At 37.3% G+C, this 25,320-nt stretch overlaps 1 protein-coding gene across 1 annotated transcript in view; it reads left to right on the forward strand.

Moving 5' to 3' along the window:
- LOC134802836 (protein Wnt-5b-like) overlaps nucleotides 1–25,320 on the forward strand; it is a 90,881-nt gene that overhangs the window by 24,461 nt on the left and 41,100 nt on the right. The window contains exon 2 of the mRNA XM_063775570.1: nucleotides 22,784–23,037. Within this exon, the coding sequence (XP_063631640.1) occupies nucleotides 22,784–23,037 (254 nt within the window). The remainder of the gene's footprint in view (nucleotides 1–22,783; nucleotides 23,038–25,320) is intronic.

Here is a 25,320-nt window from a genome sequence, read left to right on the forward strand (position 1 = left end):
AGCTTTATACAATATATCCTGTAACTCGACTCGAGCTCCTTCGATCTCACAAATCAAGACGACGTATCGTATCTACTATTTATTTGACGTGCGATATTAGAAATATCTCCTGCCTTTTATTGCCTCCTGGTCCAAATACAGGTAATTTATTGTTATTTAAACGCAGTAAGGGAAACGTTATTTATTAAGAAAGATATTTTTATTTATAACGGTAGATCTAATCGAGATTTAAACTGTATTAATTCGATTTAATAAAGATTTTACATAACAGACAGGAAATATCATGTTATATGTAGAAAGATATTGCTATTTATATCATCTACGCACAGTGCAAACTACTACGTTTCAGCCGATTCCAAAAAACCGGACAAATTGCGAGTCGGACCCGCGATGTTTGCTGGGGCACTTAGGGGTTAAGCGAGCGCCTGCTGGAAAAAGCACAAGCGAAACTTAAGGGCCCATCAACGTGCACACTAGCGCCACTGCTATAATAATACGTGATTATTTAAATTTAACGACAGGTGTTTAAAAAAGGTACATGAAAACTAGTTTATTGTATTCAAAAGGCACTTAAATAGCGGCCCCCTTTTTTAAATACCTGTCGTTAAATTTAAATAATCACGATTATTTAGCAGTGGCGCTAGTGGTCACGTGACTTTTCGTAGCATCTGTCATCCCGGTACATTTTTTCTTTTTCGATTGGTACCTATAGTCTGTATCTTTAGGTATTTAATAAAAGTAAACAAAAAATTTGTACATTTTCGGGTTAGTACCAAATACAAAACCGCCTGGATCAGTCATTGAACGACCTGACTTTAACATAGATTATTTGATCATGTTATGTTGTCATCTACCCTCAAATGGCTTAAGGAGCCTATAATTGTCGATGTACGATTGTCATCTTGGCCAGGCCTGTTCGGAGGGCCTACCGTGAACCACCTTCGACGTGTTGCCTCCCTTTCACACTTACGTACGAATTTACAAGTGCGACAGAAAGGCAACACGTCGAACATGGTTCGCGGTATGCCCTCAAAACTCAGATCGCAGGGACCCTTTAGATTAGGTGCGCTGTATTTAGGCTGGTTGTGAAGGACCAAAGGGTCCAAGGGGACAAGTCCTTTGACCACTGGCACTTAAATCTAGTAACTACAAGTCTACAAGCCTTTGAAGAAGCTTTCAGCCTTTGCTTGTTGATTGCACTTGCTTTGCTGACTTCCAATTTCTCATCCACTTAAATACAAATGTATTGACAAATCGCCATTAAGCAGGCTATTCATAATATTCATCAAACATACGACCAGTATATGTTTGACCTTTAATTCCGCTTAGTTGGCACACATCCCAGGAGATCTTCATATGGCCTTAATAAAGTACGAGCGGGACATCGCTGTTTACACGCATATCCGCGTCTCGCTCACACACATCTGCGTCAGTGTGATTACCGCGTCAGGGTCTAGTTATAGTAGCTACTCACCGCCGAGATGGCATGATTTGCTAATACATCAGACCAGACATGGCGGACAGTCCTTCAAATATTGGATATGGATACTCTGATGCCCATCACAGTAATTAACTGAGATTTCTAATCGATATTAGACCTTAACTGGTAGTGTTATGATTGGTTCTTGGTTGGCAGGGATGTGCTTTGATAACTTTAGTGACCTTTGATTGTAAAGTCTGCTGGATGAGATTGTGTACTTGAGTACCGTTTACATGCGTATATTTTAGGGCCACTTATACAGACGTTGGATTTTCAGGCTGTCATAAAATCATCTAAGATCACAGATGTGGTTGTAGGTACACATTTTTAGTGAATTGGTCTAAATCATCAATAACACTACCTTGTACATATTTGAAACCGCTCTTGATTTTATGTTTAAATATAATGTATCTTTATGGTGAAGTCACCTTTTGAGTGTCGCGGAGTCGCGTAATTTCTGCGACATTCGGTTTCATTAAAACTCCTGTTTCTGTTGAGTTGATTCTGTTGATTACACGACTCACAACTCAAACTCACGGTCGTCTGGCTTCACCCTTAGAAACAAGCGCTTCACAGAACATGAAGTTATGATGACACCCTTAATTGCAATCGAACTAATTTGCCACTCGGCCGGCCCACAATTGCCAATTTAAGGAATGCCATGAGGCCCATGAGTCAGACAAAGTAACTGCCGCATTGCACTTGCCTTTATGTATACAAAAGTTAACTAGTGGCTCTGTAAGCTGTAGACCTCGCGATTAGCTTAAAAATTAAAAAGAGGACCTGTTTACTTTGTTGAGTCATTATCATAGCGAACTTACAATGGTCCATGGTATCGGTTCGTAATCGGTTAAGAATTGCAATTGCGGACTTAACAAAGTATTTTGCCCAAGTTAAAACGGAGATCTTCGCTAACGTTTCGGTTGACCCACGACCGACATGGTATGGTAAATTTAATTGACCAATTAAAGAGTACCATAAACATCCTTAGAACCGCAAGATTGAGTTAGTTACTAAATGTGGGGGTCACACCAAAACAGGCAGTCGTCTTGACGAGATTATCTATATGGATTATAAGAAATTAACATAAGCTATTACGCTTATATAGGTAGGAGAGTAAACACGTCTTCCTTGGGTAGTTAAAAACTCATTATCAAAACAAAATCGCGATCATACAACCTTGCAAGCAGGAAAATAACACCAGTAATCCATTACCACGTATAAACCCGCCTTAAGGTCCAAACTAGATCTCAAGACATTTGACCTCAACTCGCGCGTCAGTCGTGCACTTCACTTCATACAACGCGCACATAACCTAAAAATGTTCGTCAAGTGCCTTATATTGTGTGCTGTGATCGCTGCGGTTCACTCAAAAACTGTCATCGTGGGTCAAATATACGAACAAGGGGGGGTGAGAAAAGTTTACGACAGGACTATTGAAGCCAGCTACATACCCCTTTTCGTAAGAGAAGAAGAAGTTAAATTTGAATATCCAACAGCAGACATGAAAATAAAAGGGATCGCTATTAAGGATTTGGAGAATGGGAACGCGCAGCCGTCTATTAGGAGTGGAGGTCTCGGATTCAACTTTGTGACCATCAACCTGAAGAGCGAGCGAGGATCCGGATATAAATACTTGATTGAGGTGTTCGCTTGATTATGTCCTGTGTAACTGAACGTAGAAGTGTGCATATCTTGTGCGTGTCAGATTTAATGTAAAGAAAGTGTAAACAATAAACAAAAGAACCGCAAACATGTGAAGGGTCTGCAAACTTTGATTTCCGTGGCTCAGTTGTGTTTTGTAATTGAAAACATTAAAATTTTAAGTTCAGAGGAGATTTTTATTGTGTTATGTTATGATCATATAAAGTCATTCGTCGTTAGGAAAACTTAATTATTTATGACTGGAAACCAGAATAGGTTTAAAACAACACGTTTATGCCATGTAGGTAAGGTACATTGGGGTAACTTCCGAAGCGGGATAATTTTGATAATCGCTAATATTAACTAAACCAGAAGCACTTATAGAAGTTAGACCAAAAAAAGTCTGCAGCGATTTTGATAGCCCACGCAGTGCAAGTGTTACCTATTGATACGTCATACGCAAGCTCCTATTTAACATTCATGAATATTTCTCCCTTAGATGTGCAACTTAATTTCTTAGTTTTTAAGTCTAAATTTAAGATTTATCTGTAAAAATGTGTTACACTATTTGTTAACTCTGTAATTTCATGTGATGTTGAATAAAATTGTTCTATATCTATGTCTATGTCATAATTTCATAGAAGTTTGACGTTTAAAATAACACGCACTGCGTGGGCTATATCAAAATCGCTGCAGACTTTTCTTGGTCTTACTCTACCTACTTTGGCAAAGCTTAGGTTACTGCAACGCTTACCCATTCATCTTCCCGTCGCTACAGTAGAAATTGGTTCTAGTTTAGTAGATATTTGCAATTTACAAAATTATCCCGCACCCGAACTTACCCCGAGTTACCTTATACTCGTAGCACGACCAGCCAACTAGATTTATAGGACACTTAGAACGATGTCACACCAAGTTAGTGATTTATATTGTTCTCATTCCTGGTGTTTTTATCTAAACTTATATGTCATTACCCTAGTTCACAATCGGACTAATTACGGAAAAAAAATGTTGTAATTAGTACCATAAGTGCACAGGCATAAAGTTGTTATTACAGCCAAATTTTCCGCGGAATTACATAGTACGACTGTGAATTAGGGTATCGATCATGGTATAATAATATACTCCGCCTGGTACTCCATTCCGAGATTCGCGTATGACCTAACTGACGCGCGCCTACGTCATCATGCTGTTTACAGGTTCTCAAACTTTGAAATGTGGGAGAATTTTAACCAACGGTGAAAATTATTTTAACGGCATTAATTTTAAGTTATTCATGTAGAAACATAGTAAAATAAAACAAATCTAATGTATTAAATTAAACTTTATTTATCTATACAAGACAAACGTTTAAAAAACTAATTCACAGTTACACATTAATTACCAAGCTTACGACGTGAAAAGTTTGGAAAACACTGCGACTGCTGACACTGAGCGAGAAGGAAATAACAATTAACACGCGTTCGACAAGGATGACGGTCAGGGCATGAAGTTATCTAGATCCGAATTGTCAAATGTGCCCAGCGCTATCCTGTGTTGCCAGTAGTATAAACAGAATTACCCGAAAGTCTGAAATTTCTTTCGTGAATCGGAAGATATTGCTAACGAGTAATTAAAAATGACGTGTTATTGTAAAATTTAAGCTAAAATACATATAAATGAAAATTATAAAATTATAAAGAAATACTTTAACTTATTAACCATAGGTATAATGTACCCATGTAACATGTTATGTTGAAATAAAGTGGCAATGTTATTGTGACGTAGGCCCGTGTCACTCTGGGAATGGAAGACCATGTTTTATTAGACCATGGTATCGATGTTATTATGATAAATGTGCAAATCGATAGGTACCTAATGTAGTTGGGTAGGTACCTACAGACAGTGGGGAGACACTCCTGACTTCGGGCAAACTCGGTTTCGTTCGACTCAACATTGCTCCGAGCAATTATTAGGTTTGGCACCACTTGACGTCCTTTTGCGTCCACGACCATGGATAAGATAATCACTTGAATTGACACCCCTAAATAGCCGAAAGGGGTAGTGCCATACATTAGCATGATTCGTCCCGGAATCGGCTGAATCGCTGTAAAACTTCGGTTTTGTAGGAAGTGTCCTTTTTGTACGGTAGCACTATTATTTATTCTGTGCTACCTGTAGGTAGCTAATGATATGGTTTCAAACAATGACGAATTCCATAACTATAGAAATTATTTCATACGATAAGTAGTTCAAATGTAGATCTTAAATCATGTGGCAATAAAGTTGCATTTGGTGAAAACTCCTATTCGATTTAGTTCATTTTGTTTTCAATATGATACGTTACGATCAAGAGTACACAACCCAGAACAATTGAAACGAGATCCATATCTTCTGATTACAAAGCATTGAAAAAAAAACCAGTCAAGTGCGAGTCGGACTCGCGTTTCTAGGGTTCCGTGCATAAGTCCGACTCACGCTTGACTGCACATTTGTAATAGGTTTTCCTGTCATCTATAGGTATTAGGTAAAGAACATGGTATAATAATATACTCCGCCTGGTACTCTATTCCGAGATTCGCGTATGACCTAACTGACACGGGCCTACGTCATCATGCTGTTTACAGGTTCTCAAACTTTAAAATGTGGGAGAATTTTAACCAACGGTGAAAATTATTTTAACGGCATTAATTTTAAGTTCTTCATGTAGAAACATAGTAAAATAAAACAAATCTAATGTATTAAACTAAACTTTATTTATCTATACAAGACAAACGTTTGAAAAACTAATTCACAGTTACACATTAATTACCAAGCTTACGACGTGAAAAGTTTGGAAAACACTGCGACTGCTGACACTGAGCGAGAAGGAAATAACAATTAACACGCGTTCGACAAGGATGACGGTCAGGGCATGAAGTTATCTAGATCCGAATTGTCAAATGTGACAGCGCTATCCTGTGTTGCCAGTAATGTAAACAGAATTACCCGAACGTCTGAAATTTGTTTCGTGAATCGGAAGATATTGCTAACGAATAATTAAAAATGACGTGTTATTGTAAAATTTAAGATAAAATACATATAAATGAAAATTATAAAATTATAAAGAAATATTTTAACTTATTAACCATAGGTATAATGTACCCATCTAACATGTTATGTTGAAATAAAGTGGCAATGTTATTGTGACGTAGGCCCGTGTCACTCTGGGAATAGAAGACCATGTTTTATTAGACCATGGGTAAAGAACTATTTTGTGTATTTTCTTTCAAAATTTTAGACCCAGTAGTTTTGGAGATAAAAGGGGGGGGGGGGAATGGTCATTTTTTGGCTATTTTCTTCTATTCTTTCTTCTGTTCTAGAAAATAGCCTGTGACAGACGGACAGACAGACAGCGTTGAAAATTTCCGGAAAAAAACCCGTTTCTTTCCATACGGTTCGTTTTTTCGGATTTTTACAGAAAAAAATCATGAGATTTACCGCTTCAATATTTCCGAAAAAAACTAATAAAACGATTTAAACAGGTTTCAATCGGTTATTTTTCTTAATTTAAGGTGACATTTGACATCGGATCGGTGTCAGTGTCAGTTCAGTTCAGTTGTCACAGTTGTGTCATTAGGCTTATCAGTCGGTTGGTTTTTTTCTTTAAAAATCCGAAAAAAAAACGGGAAAAAAAACGAAAATTTCATTAATTCCCGAAAAAATCATTTGATTTTTTCCAACATTTTCAACGCTAAGACAGACGCACGAGTGATCCTATAAGGATTCCGTTTTTTTCCTTTTGAGGTACGGAACCCTAAAAATAACGACAGAAGACAAACTACTTACTTAGTTCTTATTATTTTACGGTCAGTGAAGAGGTACCTGACCCCTCTTGCATATATTTAGTGCATAATTGTTTTCCATCGTATTTTCTGGGAACTCTTCGTATTTGTCATGCTACATCAGTCAACCTCAGTACTTTTTGTACCGAGATTGACTGAAATGAAATAGAAGACAGGTTCGTATGTTTTCGTGAAAAAACGATAACAATCAACCATTCGTAATTAATACGGGCATACAATACAATACATACAAAACATGGTCGTATGTCCTGGCAGTTATTTATTTGTAAGAAAGCCGCTCGAGGCTATATTACTAGGTATATTTACTACCTATAAATATCTACGTATGTATTGCGTTGTTATTTTCCTGTTAGGTCATGCTCGAGATAAGGTTAGTTTCTCGTTAAAAGACAAGTAAAAGACCGAAACCTATCGATGTATTTATTATTCAATTTACGCATTTTATCTTTTTGGTATTTAATTGTGATGCAGTAAGTATCTACTTTACCTACTTCAATCAGCAATAAAACCTCTTATTATGTGATAGGTATTTCATGCTATTTGCAGTTAGAAGCAAACTTCTTTCAAACTCCGAATAGGAAAAGAGTACCTAATTCATTAAGTGGCCATGCAATTTTGGCGTCTATGGTTGAATTTCTTTTGATTTGATATCGAACGAAACATAAGCTGATATGCGACTCTGTCCAATTCAAAATGGTTTAAATTATAAACGGGGGAGAACGTTGGATCTCAGTGCAGGGCAGGAACAATTAATTGATCCTATGTTACCACACCTTAACATATCTACAGTCTACTACTAATACAGCAGCTAGTAAACCTAGTTTCACCTGCGAACATTGCCTAAAAGTAAAACACTGATCACAAAACTATAAATAAAAACTTTATTAAACACAAACCAACAAACACCTTACTGACTAGTCACTTCTTGCCATGGTTGAACAGAAACTCATTCGTTTCAATGGCGTACACTTCCACCCAAAAGTTGTATCCTCTGAAGACCGTAGGGCTGTCCAGCTCGATCGTCACACTTTTCTCCCCTATCCCCCCTTTCTTGATGTACGCTTCTCCCCACTTATCCTGTCTTAGGTCCAGGACTTTGATGGCGTTGATGACTTCGTTCCTCGAACAGTTGACTGTCACATCCTCCCATCGCACCCAAATGGCAGGATTCTCTTGATGTACTTTGCTGTAGATCAGCTTCGAATTCACGTCAGGATAACCAAGGAATAAGTCGTGAGACGAAACTTGGAGAACAAAAAATGTCGTCAACAAAATTGGGATAACAGCAGACATTTTGATGGCAATAAAAATTTTGGTGATACGACTGTTTTCTAAGAAGGTCAAAATAAATGTGTAGATTGTGTAGATAGAGTATGGTTCTTTTGCGCCTGTATGTTAAATTAATTAGCGTTTGTATGTGATTTCGTCGTTTATATGAATGGGCATTTACGGATGATATGGCTCGATTTGTCATAGCGAGAAAATATGATCTATTGTGTATCAATGTGTGTAGGTGTAGCTACATATTTTCTACTAGTAAATCTAGAAGCTACTAGTTAAGTTTTTCTATCTAGATTTTTTTTCTGTTTTCTTTGTTCGTAGTTTTTTCTGTTTTAGTTACATGCCTATATTTGAGTGTTAAAAGCCAAAGCTTAGACTAAACAAGTTAACAATAATACCAATTTATTTAGGGGTAGGTAACCAAGGGATTTACGAAAGTTGGTACCGTATCCCTTTCATCCGTATGAGATGAGATATAAGAATATGACTAACTTAAAATACAGTGAAACCTGGTTAAGTGGGACCTGGATAAGTGAGAAACCTCTATAGCTGGGACTCATGGTGCGGTCCCGACACTTTAGCACTGAATTACCTCTGTTAGTGAGATAAAACGAACCTCTATAACTGGGATTAGTTGTTGTGATTTTATAGTCACATTGACCTCTATAATTGAGACAGAGAGTGTATTTTACCTCTTTTACTGAGACTATATTTATAAGATTACATTTTCCTAATAGTTTTTTTAGAATTTTATACGAATTACCTCTGTATCTGAGATAACATCAATCTATGACCTCTCTAACTTGGACTTTATTGATCTATTTCCATATTCTTAATAACTCTTAGTCTATCCACAAATTCCGCATTTGCTTAATTGTGACTAAACGACTTCAATTTATAAATAAATAAATAAATAAATATTAGGGGACATCTTACACAGATCAAACCTAGCCCCAAACTAAGCAAAGCTTGTACTATGGGTACTAGGCGACGATATACATACTTGTATAGATAAATACATACTTATATACATAGAAAACAACCATGACTCAGGAACAAATATTAGTGTTCATCACACAAATAAATGCCCTTACTGGGATTCGAACCCAGGACCATCGGCTTAGCAGACAGGGTCACTATCCACTAGACCAGACCGGTCGTCGCCGGTTTAGTTACTTTATGTAGTTAAAACTATCGCAACGAAAGCTGAAATCTTGATAAGTAACAAGAATAAACAAATTTTCATTTAATAAATTTCTAAGACGCAATGTAGTTCGTATCAAATTTAATTGAAAAAATATATATCAAAAAAATTCAAATAAATATTTAAACAGACTTAAAAAATATTTAGGGACAAGGATTATTTTACCTAACCATTTAAAGATAACTACAAAATACCTTATTGACCACCTCTATAACTGAGAAATATCCTCTATTAATGGGACCCTCTGTAAATGAGACAGAAATTTATTTGTACCTGGCTAACTGAGAGCCTGGGTAAGTGGAATACCTCTTTAAGTGAGACAAATCTGCTCGCCCCTTGAAGTCTCACTTATCCAGGTTTCACTGTATTAATCATATACTAGAAACATGCTTTGAACGTTCAGGTATAGTACCTATCAATAGTATTATACTGAATACTGAAGATGAGTCAAACGGTAGGTATAATTCCCAACTGAATACTCGATAAGTTGTTTACAAAGGCGACATTTCGTCATCTCGCCGACATGTGACAATGACGCAATTTCCTCGTAACACCAATACCTAACGAGTATCGAAAATAACTCCTAGTTAGCAGTCGATTGTTGACCATAAACTATATATGATCTCACTAATACGTTCTGGGCCATATAAATACGGACACACGTCTCGTTTTTTCATTCAAGTTTAAAGACAATATGAAGATCGTCGTGTTGTGTTGTTTAGCCTTCTCATTGACTAATGCCAATGATATTCGTCTAGGCTTCGCTGATAGCCGTTCTACACGAATCTACAATGAAATAAAGGAAGCCAATCCAGCATTATGGACAAGGACTGACCAAATTGTAATCAGCACAGCGGGGAACAACGTGATCACTGAAGTCCTGGTCACGGATCTGAGACCAGACAAGGATGGGGAAGCGACTATCGTGAGCGGCGGGATCGGCGGGAAGACGGTGACCATCGGGCTCTCAAGTCCCACCATTTTGAGGGGATACAGATTCGAGATTGAAGTGTTCGCTGCCGACCCAAACTTAAATGCTGCGTATTACAACAAAGGCGGCCGTAGTTATGATCAGTATCAGGAGAATGGACAGTTTGCGCGAAAATATTGATTTTGTTTATAAACTTGTTTTTGTACGTTATTAAATTTTTTTTGTATAGGTATGTTAAATTTTTTTAATGCCCCAGTGCCCTTGTTTTTGTTTACTTATGATGTTCCAGTCCAACAGAAAATGATAGTGACAGAACGCCTTGATTTATTTGTTTTTACATTGTCTACTTTACTGCGTGTTTATAAAGATATTATTTGACATCACAGTGTCTGAAAATATTCAGTTAATTTTGAGTATAAGTATCTGTTCGAGCGGTATCAACCTAAGCTGAAACATGAATTTAAACTAAAGTGAATTCATAACAGAATCGAACAAGTTCACATTTTGTTGTTATGGAATTTTTACCAATTTATATTGGTAATATCACTAATATCCGAAGACGTAAGAAGATATGAACATTTGACGTCATAGACATGTTTACATTATTGTATCTTCCTCCTTTGTAAATGTTTACATCTTTGACGTCGACGGTACATATTTTTTATAAATCGTGTTACGAGTAAAAATTAAATGTGTCTTAAAATTGTAAGGTGATATCCCTAAAAAAACTTACATCAGGTTACCTATTTATTCTTGGTGACAAAGACAAGTTATACTAACAATCTAACAACTCACAGTAAGTCGGGCTCATACTAACATGCATGAAAGCAATGCAGGTAGGTTCTAGAAAAATGGAAATTGCTCCATAGCATTGATATGTTTTTCAAGTGTCACAAGTACGTCTACCATCAGTTTTGACATTGACATATACGCTCACGTCCACGTAAGTTACTTTCTATGCATCTCGCTCGTACTTGCATATTAGTGCAAGTGAGATATACAGAAAGTAAATTACGTAGACGTGAGCGTTATGTCAATGTTAAAACTGATGGTAGACGTAAAGGAAGTCGCATTGTGCTGTGCTGTCTTTAGGTACTTTATTTTTATTATTTACTAAAGTTTATTCTACAGATCTACCATCTTTATTTCATGGTGCAAAAGGTCCACCTTAAACTAAGCTTAGGTACACATTTATGTACACACTAATTGTAATTCATAGTCGTAAGAGTGTAGCGCTCTTCACAACAAAACAAAAACCGGAAACTCAGTGGCACTAGTGACAAAAAAACATGAATAAATCAAATAAAATATTTGTTACAAAATACACTGGGCGCGCATACGTTAAAAGGAAATCAATATCGTCCGTAGATGGTCACCGTGAAGTTGAATCCGCCGCCTCGCTGGGACTTCAACTTGATCTTCGCAAACCGCTGCCCAATGCCTCCAGCAGAAATCGACGGGTAGCCTCCTGAGCCATCGCGATCGTTGTCTTTAATGTGGATAGCTCTTATATAGGCGAAGTTATACTTCCCTGGTTCCGGGTATTCAATAATGCTGGTCCTCACGAAGAAAGGGAAGCCATATTTATATTCATTGACATTGTATAAGACGACGTCTCCGTACGTGGTCTGCCCGAGGACCAGGTCGTGGCTCTGGCAGGAGTAAGCCGCGAAAAGGCAGAGGAGCGATAAGACGGCCAGCGCGCGCATATTGTTCGTTCGTTTTGATGTGATAATTGATCGTGCTCCTTTTTATATAAGATGGATGGGATTATTCAAGATGCAAATAGCTGTTATCTTAATTTTATCTCAAGTTTTGGGTAATGCATAATTATTTTGCTTACGATCATGCGATCCTGACGTCAAATTTGGTGATTCATGTGCTACGTTGTATGTCGGTCTTTAGGGTTTTATACCTACTTTTATATTAGGTTTGAATGGTTTGATTAGTCCAAACTGTAATTTAATTGGTTTTAGGTTAGGCCAGTAGGCCGAACACATTTTTGAACTTATAAATCCAGTAAGTTGTCTTAATTTACGTTACATCAGCATAGTAGGTACTAGTTCTTTGTTGAGAGATGGAACAGAATCCAACTTGGTTGATATGTGGTTGTTATGAACTATTTTGATTAATTTTGACATCTAGGTTTTTTTTTGTCAACGTATATTTTAATTTCCTGCATGTACCCTGGAGATTTACAGCAATATTTTATTGGAAGATGAGTGAGCAATGTTTGTGTTTGTCCCTCTTATCAAATATACAGTTTGATAAGGGTTGTGTCATGGCTCTGTCATGTACATGTATGTCAATATTTAATGATTGTTTAATGTTGTAAACATTTAACGTAATTATTACAAGGGTCTTAAAGTATTTAATTGCAAATATGTAATACCAATTACTTACTTTCTTAACAGCTAAACCTTAATAAGTTGAAAATGTATATCACATAAAATTATATTATGGACGTATTTTCCGCTTATAGTTTTACAGTTAGTAAAATGAAGACCGATGTTTGCTTTATAAAATGGAAAACCACAAATTAGTAATGTAGGTAAGTAAGATCATCAAGTAGATATAACTTTTTTGCAGTAAGTAGTAGGTAGTTAAACTTAAACCAAGAAAAGTCTGCAGCGATTCTGATAGCCCACGAAGTGCAAGTGTTATTTTTTACGTCATAATTTCATATAAGTTTGACGTTTAAAATAACACTTGCATTGCGTGGGCTATCAAAATCGCTGCAGACTTTTCTTGGTCTAACTCTATTTACATTATATCTAAACTACTCAAATTTTATCGTGTACAAAATATTGATATAGAAGCTGAAGATTAAATTAAAATTTTGTCTAGGATTATTATGTCTTCTAGCGTTGACTATTAGACAGACTGTTTGCTCGAGATGTTTGTGGACGACATTATTCAATAAAGGTAATTTTTCTGTTACTTTATGTGTTCACTCTGTTAGTATGTGTGTATAATTATAATGGCACGCGCTGATACAAGGAATCTGTATATTTATATTACAATAGAATTTTCAAGATTTTGCATGCCTTCATTATTATAAGCTTATCATCCCTCCTTCTTTGCTTTCGCATATTGGATGTGTATTTATCAAAGTCCCCTACTTACTTATAATGCTTCGTTTTTGTAGCATTAGAAAGAAGATAAGCGATGTTGACATGTCTTTTTATTAAAATTTTCAAAAATAAGTTGTAGCTAATATTAACTTTAATTTGACTAGTAATTGTTAATTATTGCATAACACTTTATAACACACTGTATAAGAAACAGCTTCAAATTTTATACACGCACTTCGATAAAATGCGTGCGATAACTATGCTCTTATTTTCTTGCCTTTTCGGGATATATTCCTGTCGAACCTACGATTTAGTTCTCGGAAAACCGACCGGACGTGACGTCATCATTTACGAATCCCAGGAAGTCAAATATGGCATTAAGTACAGCGTCCGAACCTCTATTGTTGAATACCCTCCACCAGGAAAGCAGAGCTTCGCCTATATAAGGGCTATTCTTGTGAAAGACAATGACCGTTTTGGGGGAGGCTACCCGAGGATCATCCAGGGCGGCGTTGGACAGAAATCCGTCAAAATCGAATTGAGGAGTCAAAGGGATTATGGATTCAATTTCACGGTGACTATTTATGGAAGATATTGAAGACCTTCTTGTGCATAATGCGCGTCAGTGTGACGATTGTTGAATAAATATTAATCTTTTAAAGAACATTGTTTAATTTCAATGACCGCTCTCTAATTCTTAAATTACAAAACATCTGTCATTTGTTTCTTCAGGACTCATACTTATAGTTTATTGATAATATAAATTACAGGTCAGGCATACATGACTAATATAAATTAAAGGTCCTTTAATTCACCTTTAATTAATAATATATAGGTAGGTACCTACTCGTAATATTGGCAACTACAAATAAACAAATAAAACTTGTTTATTAAAAGTGTCTTATATAAGGTGCTACTTTATTAGTTGCAGATATTTTAACAGATGATACTTTACTTTAAAACAATTAACTTTAAATAGAAATTAAGAATATTGGATTTTTTTTTGTTTTAATTTACCGAACAAAATATTAAATTTCAATATGGTTCAGCGGGAAAACTGTGGCCAGACAGTTAGATTTTAGATAAAAGAGGTACTAGAATCTGTTCAATGAGTTCACATTTAATAATCACATTAACAGGGTGTTCTTACGTAGCAAATTTGTTTTTCAGTTTTCTCCAAAAAAACATCGTAAAAGCAAATAATGTTTCATACTTAAATATACTCCAGGAACCGAGTACTATCAGCTGTATAATTATCTGCAACTAATAATGTAGCACCTTATATAGTAAAAGGGTTGTTTTATTTATTTTATTAATTTACAAATCTAACTCTACTATACCGTTGCTAGCGTAGAGTTTGTTCGGAAAGAGAAGAGTCGTGGAATGTATTGGGCCCATACATTCCACGACTCTTCTCTTTCCGCATAGACTCTAGCGTAGCGTTGCACTAGATTTTCAAACGCCAGAAGGCTGCGGTGGATGGCTGGTTAACATGCTTAACATGGCCACACGCTTGTTTACCACTGTCATCATCATTTTTCTTGCGTTATCCCGGCTGTTTGTAACAGCTCCCGGGAGCCTGATGGGGTCCGCTTGGCAACTAATCTCAAGATTGGCTTTAGGCCAAGCAATAAGAAGTTATAGAGGGAAATGCTAGGAACACAATTTTAGACTCCGTAACTTTGTTTGGACTAGTTAGGAGGTGAACATATGAAAAGTCCCCGCCCTTAGCCCTGGTGTTGGGGTTAGAGGGGGGAAAGAAGGTCTAATTTTTCGGTTTTTCACTTATATCTTGGAAACTTTGGCTCTTAGCGACATGACTACTAAGACAAACTAAAAGCTGATAAAATTTGTTACAAGTTTTATTCACTCAAGTTTTTCGATATCTTAAATAGTTTTTGATATATCCGCTCTTGAAAGTATATTTTAGGGCTTTCAATTTTATCTTGATATCTACATTAGTGAAGCTGATAGGCCGTGTTTGGTATCATTTTCGCATAAATCGGGGGTGCTGAATTCATTTTTGGTATGACATTGACACCATTCCTAAGAAAAAACATATGAACTTTAAACAAATACCTTTTTTTTAAAACTCCGCTTCACGCTTAAACCGCTGAACCGATTTAATTGAAATTTGATATAGTGATATTTTGAGTCCCAAGACACGACATAAGATACATTTTATCTCGATAATCATCCTTTAAAGTTGGGAAATGGAGTATGGGGGGAATTCAACTTCGTCGACAAAACTGAATCCCTGAGGTTAATAATGCTTAAGGTAAGGTTTGATGTCATTTTTGGTATCATTTTCAACTAAATTACAGATGTATACCATCCTAAATTTCATCTAAACCGGTTCAGCGGTTTTTGATTCGCCATACAAACTTCCACCCCACTTTTCACACCCTCAAAAGATGCTTTTGATTATAAAAACTATCCTATGTCCCGTGTCGAGACTGAAACTATTTATATACCAAATTTCAACGAAATTGGTTCAGCGGTGTAAGCGTGAAGAGGGATTTAAAAAAATCATATTTTTTGAAATTTTGGTTTTACTTCGGAATAGTGTCAATGTGATACCACAAATGAATTCAGCACCCCCGATTTATACGAAAATGATACCAAACACGGCCTAGCAGCTTCACTGATTTAGATATCAAGATAAAATGAAGATCCCTAAATAAACTTTCAAGAGCGGATATCTCAAAAACTATTCAAGATATCGAAAAACTTGACTGAATAAAACTTGTAACAAATTTGATCAGCTTTTAGTTTGCCTTAGTAGTCATGTCGCTAAGACGCAAAGTTTCCAAGATATCTGTGAAAAACCGAAAAATGAGACCTTCTTACCCCCCTCTACCCCCCAGCACCGGGGCTACAGCCGGGGACTTTGATATGTTCACCTCCCAACTAGTCCAAACAAAGTTACGGAGTCAAAAATTGTGTTCCTAGCATTTCCCTCTACAACGTTTTTTGTGCATTCATTTCCTGACCTACTTGTTTACCCCCACTGTCGTTGTATTAAAAAACCAGACAAGTGCGAGTCGGACTCGCCCACCGAGGGTTCCGTACTTTTTAGTATTTGTTGTTATAGCGGCAACAGAAATACATCATCTGTGAAAATTTCAACTGCCTAGCTATCACGGTTCATGAGATACAGCCTGGTGACAGACGGACGAACGGACGGACGGACGGACAGTGGAGTCTTAGTAATAGGGTACCGTTTTTACCCTTTGGGTACGGAACCCTAAAAACCTATAATATATGTTTTCATGACACGTACCTAATTGTCTTTAGTAATAAATAAGTGACACGAAGACGAAGGCTTTCAACCAGTGGATGTTATTGGTAATAAACAGTACCTACCTATAGAATTGTAGTGACAGGAATTGGTCGCTGATAAAGTATGACTCGCGCTAGACCGGGCCGGGTCCGGGCCGAGGCCTCCGGCATGTCATTTTCTATGATGTGTGATCGGTGATCAGGTGGTGCTTTTGCTTTCCATAGAAAACGAAGAGCCGGAAGCTCCGACCCGGCCCCGGCCCGGTCTAGTGTGAGTCATCCTTAATGGTACTTATAGGAAGGTTCAGATATTTTTTTTGTTTTTATCAATGGGCTTACTCATGTCCACAAGATTTTGATTTTGATTTTGATGGCAAGATTGCTTAACTTGAGTAATATTTTTTCATGGTATTCTTTGTAGAAAGAAACCGTCTAACCGTAGGTAGGTATAAACAAGATGCGGAAAGTGGTGTCGTTCTGATATGACTGTTAATTCAATGTTATGACACTTATGACTTTTAATGTGTAGGTTATTTACTAACCTACCACCAGTTAGGTATAACTATAATCTAGGTACATCAGTCAACTGTAAAAATATGGGTGCACAAATCATCTCAAGGGTGCACAAGAAATATGTCTCATAGCTCTTATGTCAGCGAATTAAGAACTATGGGACATATTTTTGAATAAGTTGGCTACACCCATATTTTTACAGTTGACTGTACATACATACTAGTAATATAATGGACTGATCGTGATTGTTCCTAGCGGAATACATTTAATTTTCTACCTTAACAACCGTCGCTCGTTCCTATTACACATGGTCTAATAAAACATGGTCTTCCATTCCCAGAGTGACACGCGATTACGTCACAATAACATTGCCACTTTATTTCAACATAACATGTTACATGGGTACATTATACCTATGGTTAATAAGTTAAAATATTTCTTTATAATTTTATAATTTTCATTTATATGTATTTTAGCTTAAATTTTACAATAACACGTCATTTTTAATTACTCGTTAGCAATATCTTCCGATTCACGAAAGAAATTTCAGACTTTCGGGTAATTCTGTTTATACTACTGGCAACACAGGATAGCGCTGTGGACATTTGACAATTCGAATCTAGATAACTTCATGCCCTGACCGTCATCCTTGTCGAACGCGTGTTAATTGTTATTTCCTTCTCGCTCAGTGTCAGCAGTCGCAGTGTTTTCCAAACTTTTCACGTCGTAAGCTTGGTAATTAATGTGTAACTGTGAATTAGTTTTTTAAACGTTTGTCTTGTATAGATAAATAAAGTTTAATTTAATACATTAGATTTGTTTTATTTTACTATGTTTCTACATGAATAACTTAAAATTAATGCCGTTAAAATAATTTTCACCGTTGGTTAAAATTCTCCCACATTTCAAAGTTTGAGAACCTGTAAACAGCATGATGACGTAGGCGCGTGTCAGTTAGGTCATACGCGAATCTCGGAATGGAGTACCAGGCGGAGTATATTATTATACCATGCTATTACAAACACTTCCCAAACAATTTTTCCCACATAATTTCCTTTAAATAGTCAAATGACAAATGACATATAGACATTTCGCATAGGTATGTGTGTTGTTATTTACAAATATTTAGGCATTTACGTTTAAATCTAACCTATGCTAGATATAGTCAAAGTTAAATAAGTTGGTTAGCTTGGAAAATTAAATACCGATATAATTATAATCAGTGAACGTACATTTTCCAGCATTTTTGGTGCAGCAGAGTGGTGTTAACGGAATTGGTATAGATAATTTCAACTGAAATGGTAAATTAAGGTTAATATTAACGTAATTAACGCTAATTTATCATTAGGGTTGAAATTATTTATACCAATTTCGTTAACACCACTCCGCTGCACCAAATCGATTCGCGTGGTGTTAACGGAATTGGTATAGATAATTTCAACTGAAATGGTAAATTAAGGTTAATATCAACGTAATAAACGCTAATTAATCATTAGGGTTGAAATCATTTATACCAATTCCGTTAACAACACTTCGTGCACCAAAAACGCTGGAAAATGTACGATCACTGATTATAATATTATGGTAGCCAATAAAATGTATTAAAAGTATTTTTAAGAAAGAAAGTAAGAAAAAAAGAAAATACTTTTTTTTCTCATATCCAAATCAGAATTAGGTGTTTAAATTATGATGGCCACTCTCTGTACTGTTCAATAGTAATTATGGATCAGCAGATTACCTATAACATAACCGCAATATCACTTTTTAATTATTATGTAAATATAATATTAATTACAATGTACTTCTTAATATCTTGTGAATTATTCATTTCTGAATAGTCGAAATTTTTAATAATATTTATAATTTATTTTAATTTATTATAATTTATGGCGTAAATATGTAAGAAAAGGGTTAATTAGTTACGTAACAGACGCCCAAGGCAGGAAAGTATGAATAAGCGAGGAAGTACGGATCACAAGATATAACTGTGTGTGTTCGTGACATTACCCGCGTCAGATAGCTGATGGATGGACTTGTTGTCTTCAGGGGATGGCGTTATGCAGCAAAGAGCCATGTAAATTTTCATGAAATATGTTGCTTGTACGGATTAAAATGTATCGCTACCTTTTAAAGATTTATTTGATTTTGAAGACTATTTGAGATACCTACATTACGTAGCTACACATAAAATGAATGCATATAGGTAATATAAAATGTAAATATAGATATAATACAAACTTAAACTATATAAATTACCATTCATTATACAATAATATATAAAATAACAAAATTATATAAACAACATATTTTCCTATAAATGACCCATAGTCTTGAAAAAGACAATTACCATGTTATAAAAATGTACCATCTTATGTAAACATACCATTTATGGCAAATAAATAAATGAAATGAAAAAAAAACGAAAGTAGGCAAAGTAGGTTAAAGGGTCAAACAGATCACTGTGTTATGTCTTTCATGTAGACATACACAAGAGTTAAGGGCTATAAAGGTTAATTTTCTTATTTAACCCTTATCCACGTGAAAAGATCCTCCTTTTATTGAAAGAACTATGATAAAATCATTACTTACATGCCCACAAGCTGTTAACTATTGCCCACAGGAGAGAAAACTAGGGTATTATCGCGAACAGTACATTTTTCTCTCCTGTGGGCAACAGTTAACAGCTTGTGGGCATGTAAGCAATGATTTTATCATGGTTCTCTAAATAAAAGGAGGACCTTTTCACGTAGATAAGGGTTAAATAAGAAAATTAACCTTTATAGCCCTTAACTTTTGTGTATGTCTACAGGAAAGACATAACACAGTGATCTGTTTGACCCTAAAAAACTTAAACATTAAAACGTAACTATAGTCGCACCAATAAAAGTCTGCAGCGGATTTGATAGCCCACGCAGTGTAAGTGTTATTTATACGTCATAATTTCATAGAAGTTGGGGAAAACCACCAATGATCGACACTTTTAGCCAGTGTTCGACATAAGTACTTTAGGTCAGAGTGACAGGAATTAATTTTGAATAAAGAAAAAAAATCGTTGGTCAAATTTAAACTGTATTATTACTTTGACATAAGTGCCATGTCGAACATTGGTGCAGCGTCGATCATTGGTGCTCTTACCTTTTGACGTTTAAAATGGCACTTGCTCTGCGTGGGCTATCAAAATCGCTGCAGATTTTTTACGGTCTAACTCTACATTCAACAAGAACAATAAAAACTGGTCTGTTTGTATTAAGTAGCTAATATTAAATAAATTATTCAAAATATAAATGTCCATATAGAATATAAAGTAACGCGTTGTATGTTCAATCTAGTGCTATTTGGTGTAACATAAGCCGACAAATATTTAGGAATATGACCGCTATCTAAGTTTGTTAGTAATTTACTACATCATATTTGACTTCGGATTCGTTGGAAAATACGTATTTGTGCACTCGAAAAAATAAAGACAAATTAAGATAACATCCATGCATGATGCTTCTTTCTTACATAACATCATCCCACTATATAAAAGAATGGCGTCTCATTATCACCTCAAACGAACGAACAAAATGCGCGCGCTAACAGTCTTATTATCGTTTCTGTGCCTTTTCGCGGCGTACTCCTGCCAGAGCCACGACCTGGTCGTCGGGCAGACCGCGTACGGAGACGTCGCCTTATACAAGGTCCACGAAGTCAAATATGGCTTCCCTTTCTTCGTGAGGACCAGCATTATTGAATACCCGGAACCAGGACTGCATAACTTTGCCTACATACGAGCTATCCACATTAAAGACAACGATCGCGATGGCTCAGGAGGATACCCTACGATTTCTGCTGGAGGCATCGGACAGCGGTTTGTGAAGATCAAGTTGAAGTCCCAGCGAGGCGGTGGGTTGAACTTCACGGTGACCATCTACGGACGATATTGATTTATTTCCTTTTAATTTATGTGCGCCTGGTGCATTTTGTAAATATTTTATTTTTTGCTTGTCTATTAAAGTGCCATTGAATTTATTTAACTTGTTAACCTATTTTGTTTTATTGTAATTACACCCTATGTTAAAACACATTGTGACTTGTAGCCATGCTAGTAGAAAGTCCATTTTCTACAAGAGACCATTTTATTGCCAATACGCCCTATGTCTACATTAAAAGGAAAAATTTAAAATTGATTTGCATGTTGTGAGAAGTAAGAAGTACATAGGTACTGCAAGTCTTTGTACAACCACATTGAAACCATGTTGTTGTAGGTACTTAGTACAACAAGGACTTACCTATTATAACAATGTCACGAACTAATTCTTGTTATACATGTATGTATCTAGAACATGATTGAATGGAAACTCATACGCATTAGAGACGTCATTGCTTCATTATAGAGAGGTAAAGGCCTGATTCCACTGGTGTTCGGCACAAGCATTTTTTTACTGAATATTATGCTTGTGCCGCACAGTGCTGCACACTGGTGGAATCCCGTCTCAAGGCAAGTAACGAGATGTTCGACCCATAATTCCAAGATCGTTTGTCTCCATCGGTCATGTCATAACATAGCCTAGCCAACATGATAATCATTGATAGAAAACTCCAAAGTATGGAAATAGTTTCGTGACTTTTCGTAGCATCCGTCGTCCCGGTTTTTTTTCTTTTCATTTGGAGACATTGGCGGATTAGCCACGTGACAAATGCCACGGGCCCCGCACGTTTGTGGGCCCCGCGCTCCTACGCATTGTGGCCGAAAATAACCTAAGTTTCACTTCGTTCAGTTCGTCCAACAAAATTAAAACAATCCCTGGGGTAGAATTTGCTACAGGCCCCGCGCTGGCTTAATCCGGCACTGTTTGAAGATTGTTGATGTACGAATCATAAACCAAGTAAAAATCCTAGAAAGTAAGTACCTAAACCGGGACTTTCCGTCGACTTATTTGCATTGCGAAACTGTCCGCCAGCCTTATCGTGGAAGAGCACACTTTACGACGGGGCAAACAAATCAGTCAACCACAAGTGTAGTCATCTATTTACTTTTGGATAAAAATATATACAAAACTATAGAATTCATTACGAAATAAGCGAGGCGCGCCGGGCAGAAGCCGACACTGACTTCGATTTGCTTCCATATAATAACTAAATTGTAATTTTCGGTTGATATGAAAAGTTGTACTTATGTGCAATTCCCGTGCGGTAACTGACGCATTTATCTTATGTTTATATGTACCATCACGCTACGCGATTGTTGAGCCATTTAGGGTATTAGGAAAATTGGTTGTTCAATGCCGCTACGGAGTATCCAATTTAGCTAGAACCCTGAATGGCATTAATCACGGAGCAGTCACACCTACAGTTATTTTTTTTCTCCTATTACTAAAATAATAGTCGGGTTGGACAGATTGGGTAGCACACGAACTGTTATTTTAGTGTTTATGACTAAACATACCCAACAATAGGGGAGATCAACAATGTCATAGATCAGAGACAATCAAATCGACAGTTGCCTTCCCCATTTTCACCTTAAATAAGTCACGACCAGTAGAGTAACTTCCTTTTCCTTTGTTCCAGCAACATGGGCCTCCTCGAGTTCGAGAAGTGGTCAAACCAGGACCTGTTCTCTGAGAAGTCCCGCCTGTGCGGCAAGCTTCGTGGCCTGACACCAGGGCAACGGCGTGTATGCCGACGACACCGAGACCATATGACTGTAGTCGGAGACGGCGTGAAGCAGGGCATCAGGGAGTGCCAGCATCAGTTCCATCAGAGGAGATGGAATTGCACTATCATGAAAGATGAGACGGTGTTCGGACCTCTCACTCTTATAGGTAGGTACACCACCACACCACATGACACTCAGGCAGCGGCGCGTATATCGGCGACACCGATACCACATGACTGTGGTCGGAGATGGGATCAAGCAGGAGGTTAGGGAGTGCCAGTATCAGTTCCAGAAGAGGAGATAGAACTGCACTATCATGAAAGATGAGACGGTGTTCGGACCTCTCACTCTTATAGGTAGGTACACCACCACACCACATGACACTCAGGCAACGGCGCGTATGCCGACAACCCGGGACCATATGACTGTGGTCGGAGATGAGGTTAAGCAGGGCATCGGGGAGTGCCAGCATCAGTTCCAGAAGAGGAGATGAAACTGCACTATGATGAAAGATGAGACGGTGTTCGGACCTCTCACTCTTATAGGTAGGTACACCACCACACCACATGACACTCAGGCAGCGGCGCGTATATCGGCGACACCGATACCATCATGACTGTGATCGGAGATGAGATCAAGCAGGAGATTAGGGAGTGCCAGTATCAGTTCCAGAAGAGGAGATGGAACTGCACTATCATGAAAGATGAGACGGTGTTCGGACCTCTCACTGTTACAGGTACGAATTATGTCCAGTAACAACACATTCTTAGAACCAGAATGTTCGAATTGAAAATGTGTCAAGAAACCGCTAGTGGGCCAATTTTTTATTTGTCCTAGTATGTGTGCTGATAGAGTAAAGTAAGGATCCAGCCAGGTATTCCAGGTGTCATCATCAGTTCTAGTAGCGAACGAGCTTCGAGATTTTGCAGCAAGGCCTCGTGATAGTCGTCATAATGTATCGGGCCTTCGACCATCCACCGGGGTCGCCCCTACTGATACCCTTAGGACAGAAAAACTGTAAGATACCTACGTAACCATATTTGATACTAACTAATATTAACAAGACACTTCTGAAATAGATATCCCAAAAACTGCCATCTTAGCAAAATAACTGAACACAACTTTGGCGGGTTCGGGACCATTGTGTTTTGCGTCATAGGTTGGCTGAATACATACATGTAGGAATTTACCCCCAATTAAATCATTGTCTGCTCTTATTTTGGACGATATCTACACAGCCCCCCATAAATCACATCTAATCAACGTCATAAAACTCCGAGACTAACAACAGCTCGGTTTTATTTCTCCATTTCTAGTAGTAAAAGAGCGGAATAGTGGCGTCACAGCACATAATACACAGACACCGCATCATGAAGCGTTTACAAAAGGCATGAGGTCATACTATTTTCACCCACTTAGGTTAAACTTTACTCGAAAACACTGCGATTCGAGCAGCACAACTGAGTTTCATTCTACAAAATTTTATACTAGAATAGTCCAGGTAAATGAAATAAACAAAAACAAACATAATAATACTTACTAAATACTTAACCTATAAGTAAACATTTTAAGGTATACGTACCTAAAGCTTAATTTCTGTGAATATTTTTAATTTACGTCGTAATTGTGGGCGCCAGGTGCACCGCACCTGAAATAAGCGGTCATACTCCCGTGCAAATTTTGTATGGAAGCGTAAACCTTGTTTATGGTATGGTATGCAGTGAGGCGGCAGGGCAGTGAGAGGGCGATGAGCAGGGACATAGGTACCTACTGTAAACGCAATCCTGGGGGCCGATTTTTGAAATTCGACCACTCGATTTCGTGTATTTCGTTAAATGATATCTCCACTACTAGGCGTTTAAATTCTACTAATAGAATTGAAATCGAGTGGTCAATACCACTAGATTCCAAATTTCGATCGCTTGTATTTCAAAAATTAGCATTTTGCCGTTTTCCACCGATTTTCGAGTGACGAAATCGAGCGATCGAAATTCAAAAATCGGCCCCCTGTTCATGCTCCTGCTCATGCCCTACGGGCCTACATTGTCGTCAGAGGTGATTTTTCGGGCGGCAATCAAAGGACGCGCAGCGTCAGGGGTAAGTAGCAAGAACAGTGAGTGTTTATATCTTATGCCCGTAAAAGCATGTTCGACCGTTCGTATTTCGCACGTATGTGCTTCGTCTACTAGTGTAGGTGGTCTGTGCACCACAGTAAATCAGTTAGTGTCCGCGCCCGACAAGATTTAGAGCTCTGTGGAGTTTCCAGCAAGTAGCGACTCAGCGCGGATTCCTGGATCGTGCAAGTTTGAAATTGATAAACGCCTGAGCATTTCGAAAATGGAAATGAGAAATGAGAACGCGTCCAGAACTGACACCCATAGAACGGGTTTTTTGTCCAAAAGTGAGACTAAAGACATACTTAAGTAAGTAATAATATTACGATTACGGT

Source organism: Cydia splendana, chromosome 2, assembly GCF_910591565.1.
Source record: "Cydia splendana chromosome 2, ilCydSple1.2, whole genome shotgun sequence".
NCBI lineage: Eukaryota > Metazoa > Arthropoda > Insecta > Lepidoptera > Tortricidae > Cydia > Cydia splendana.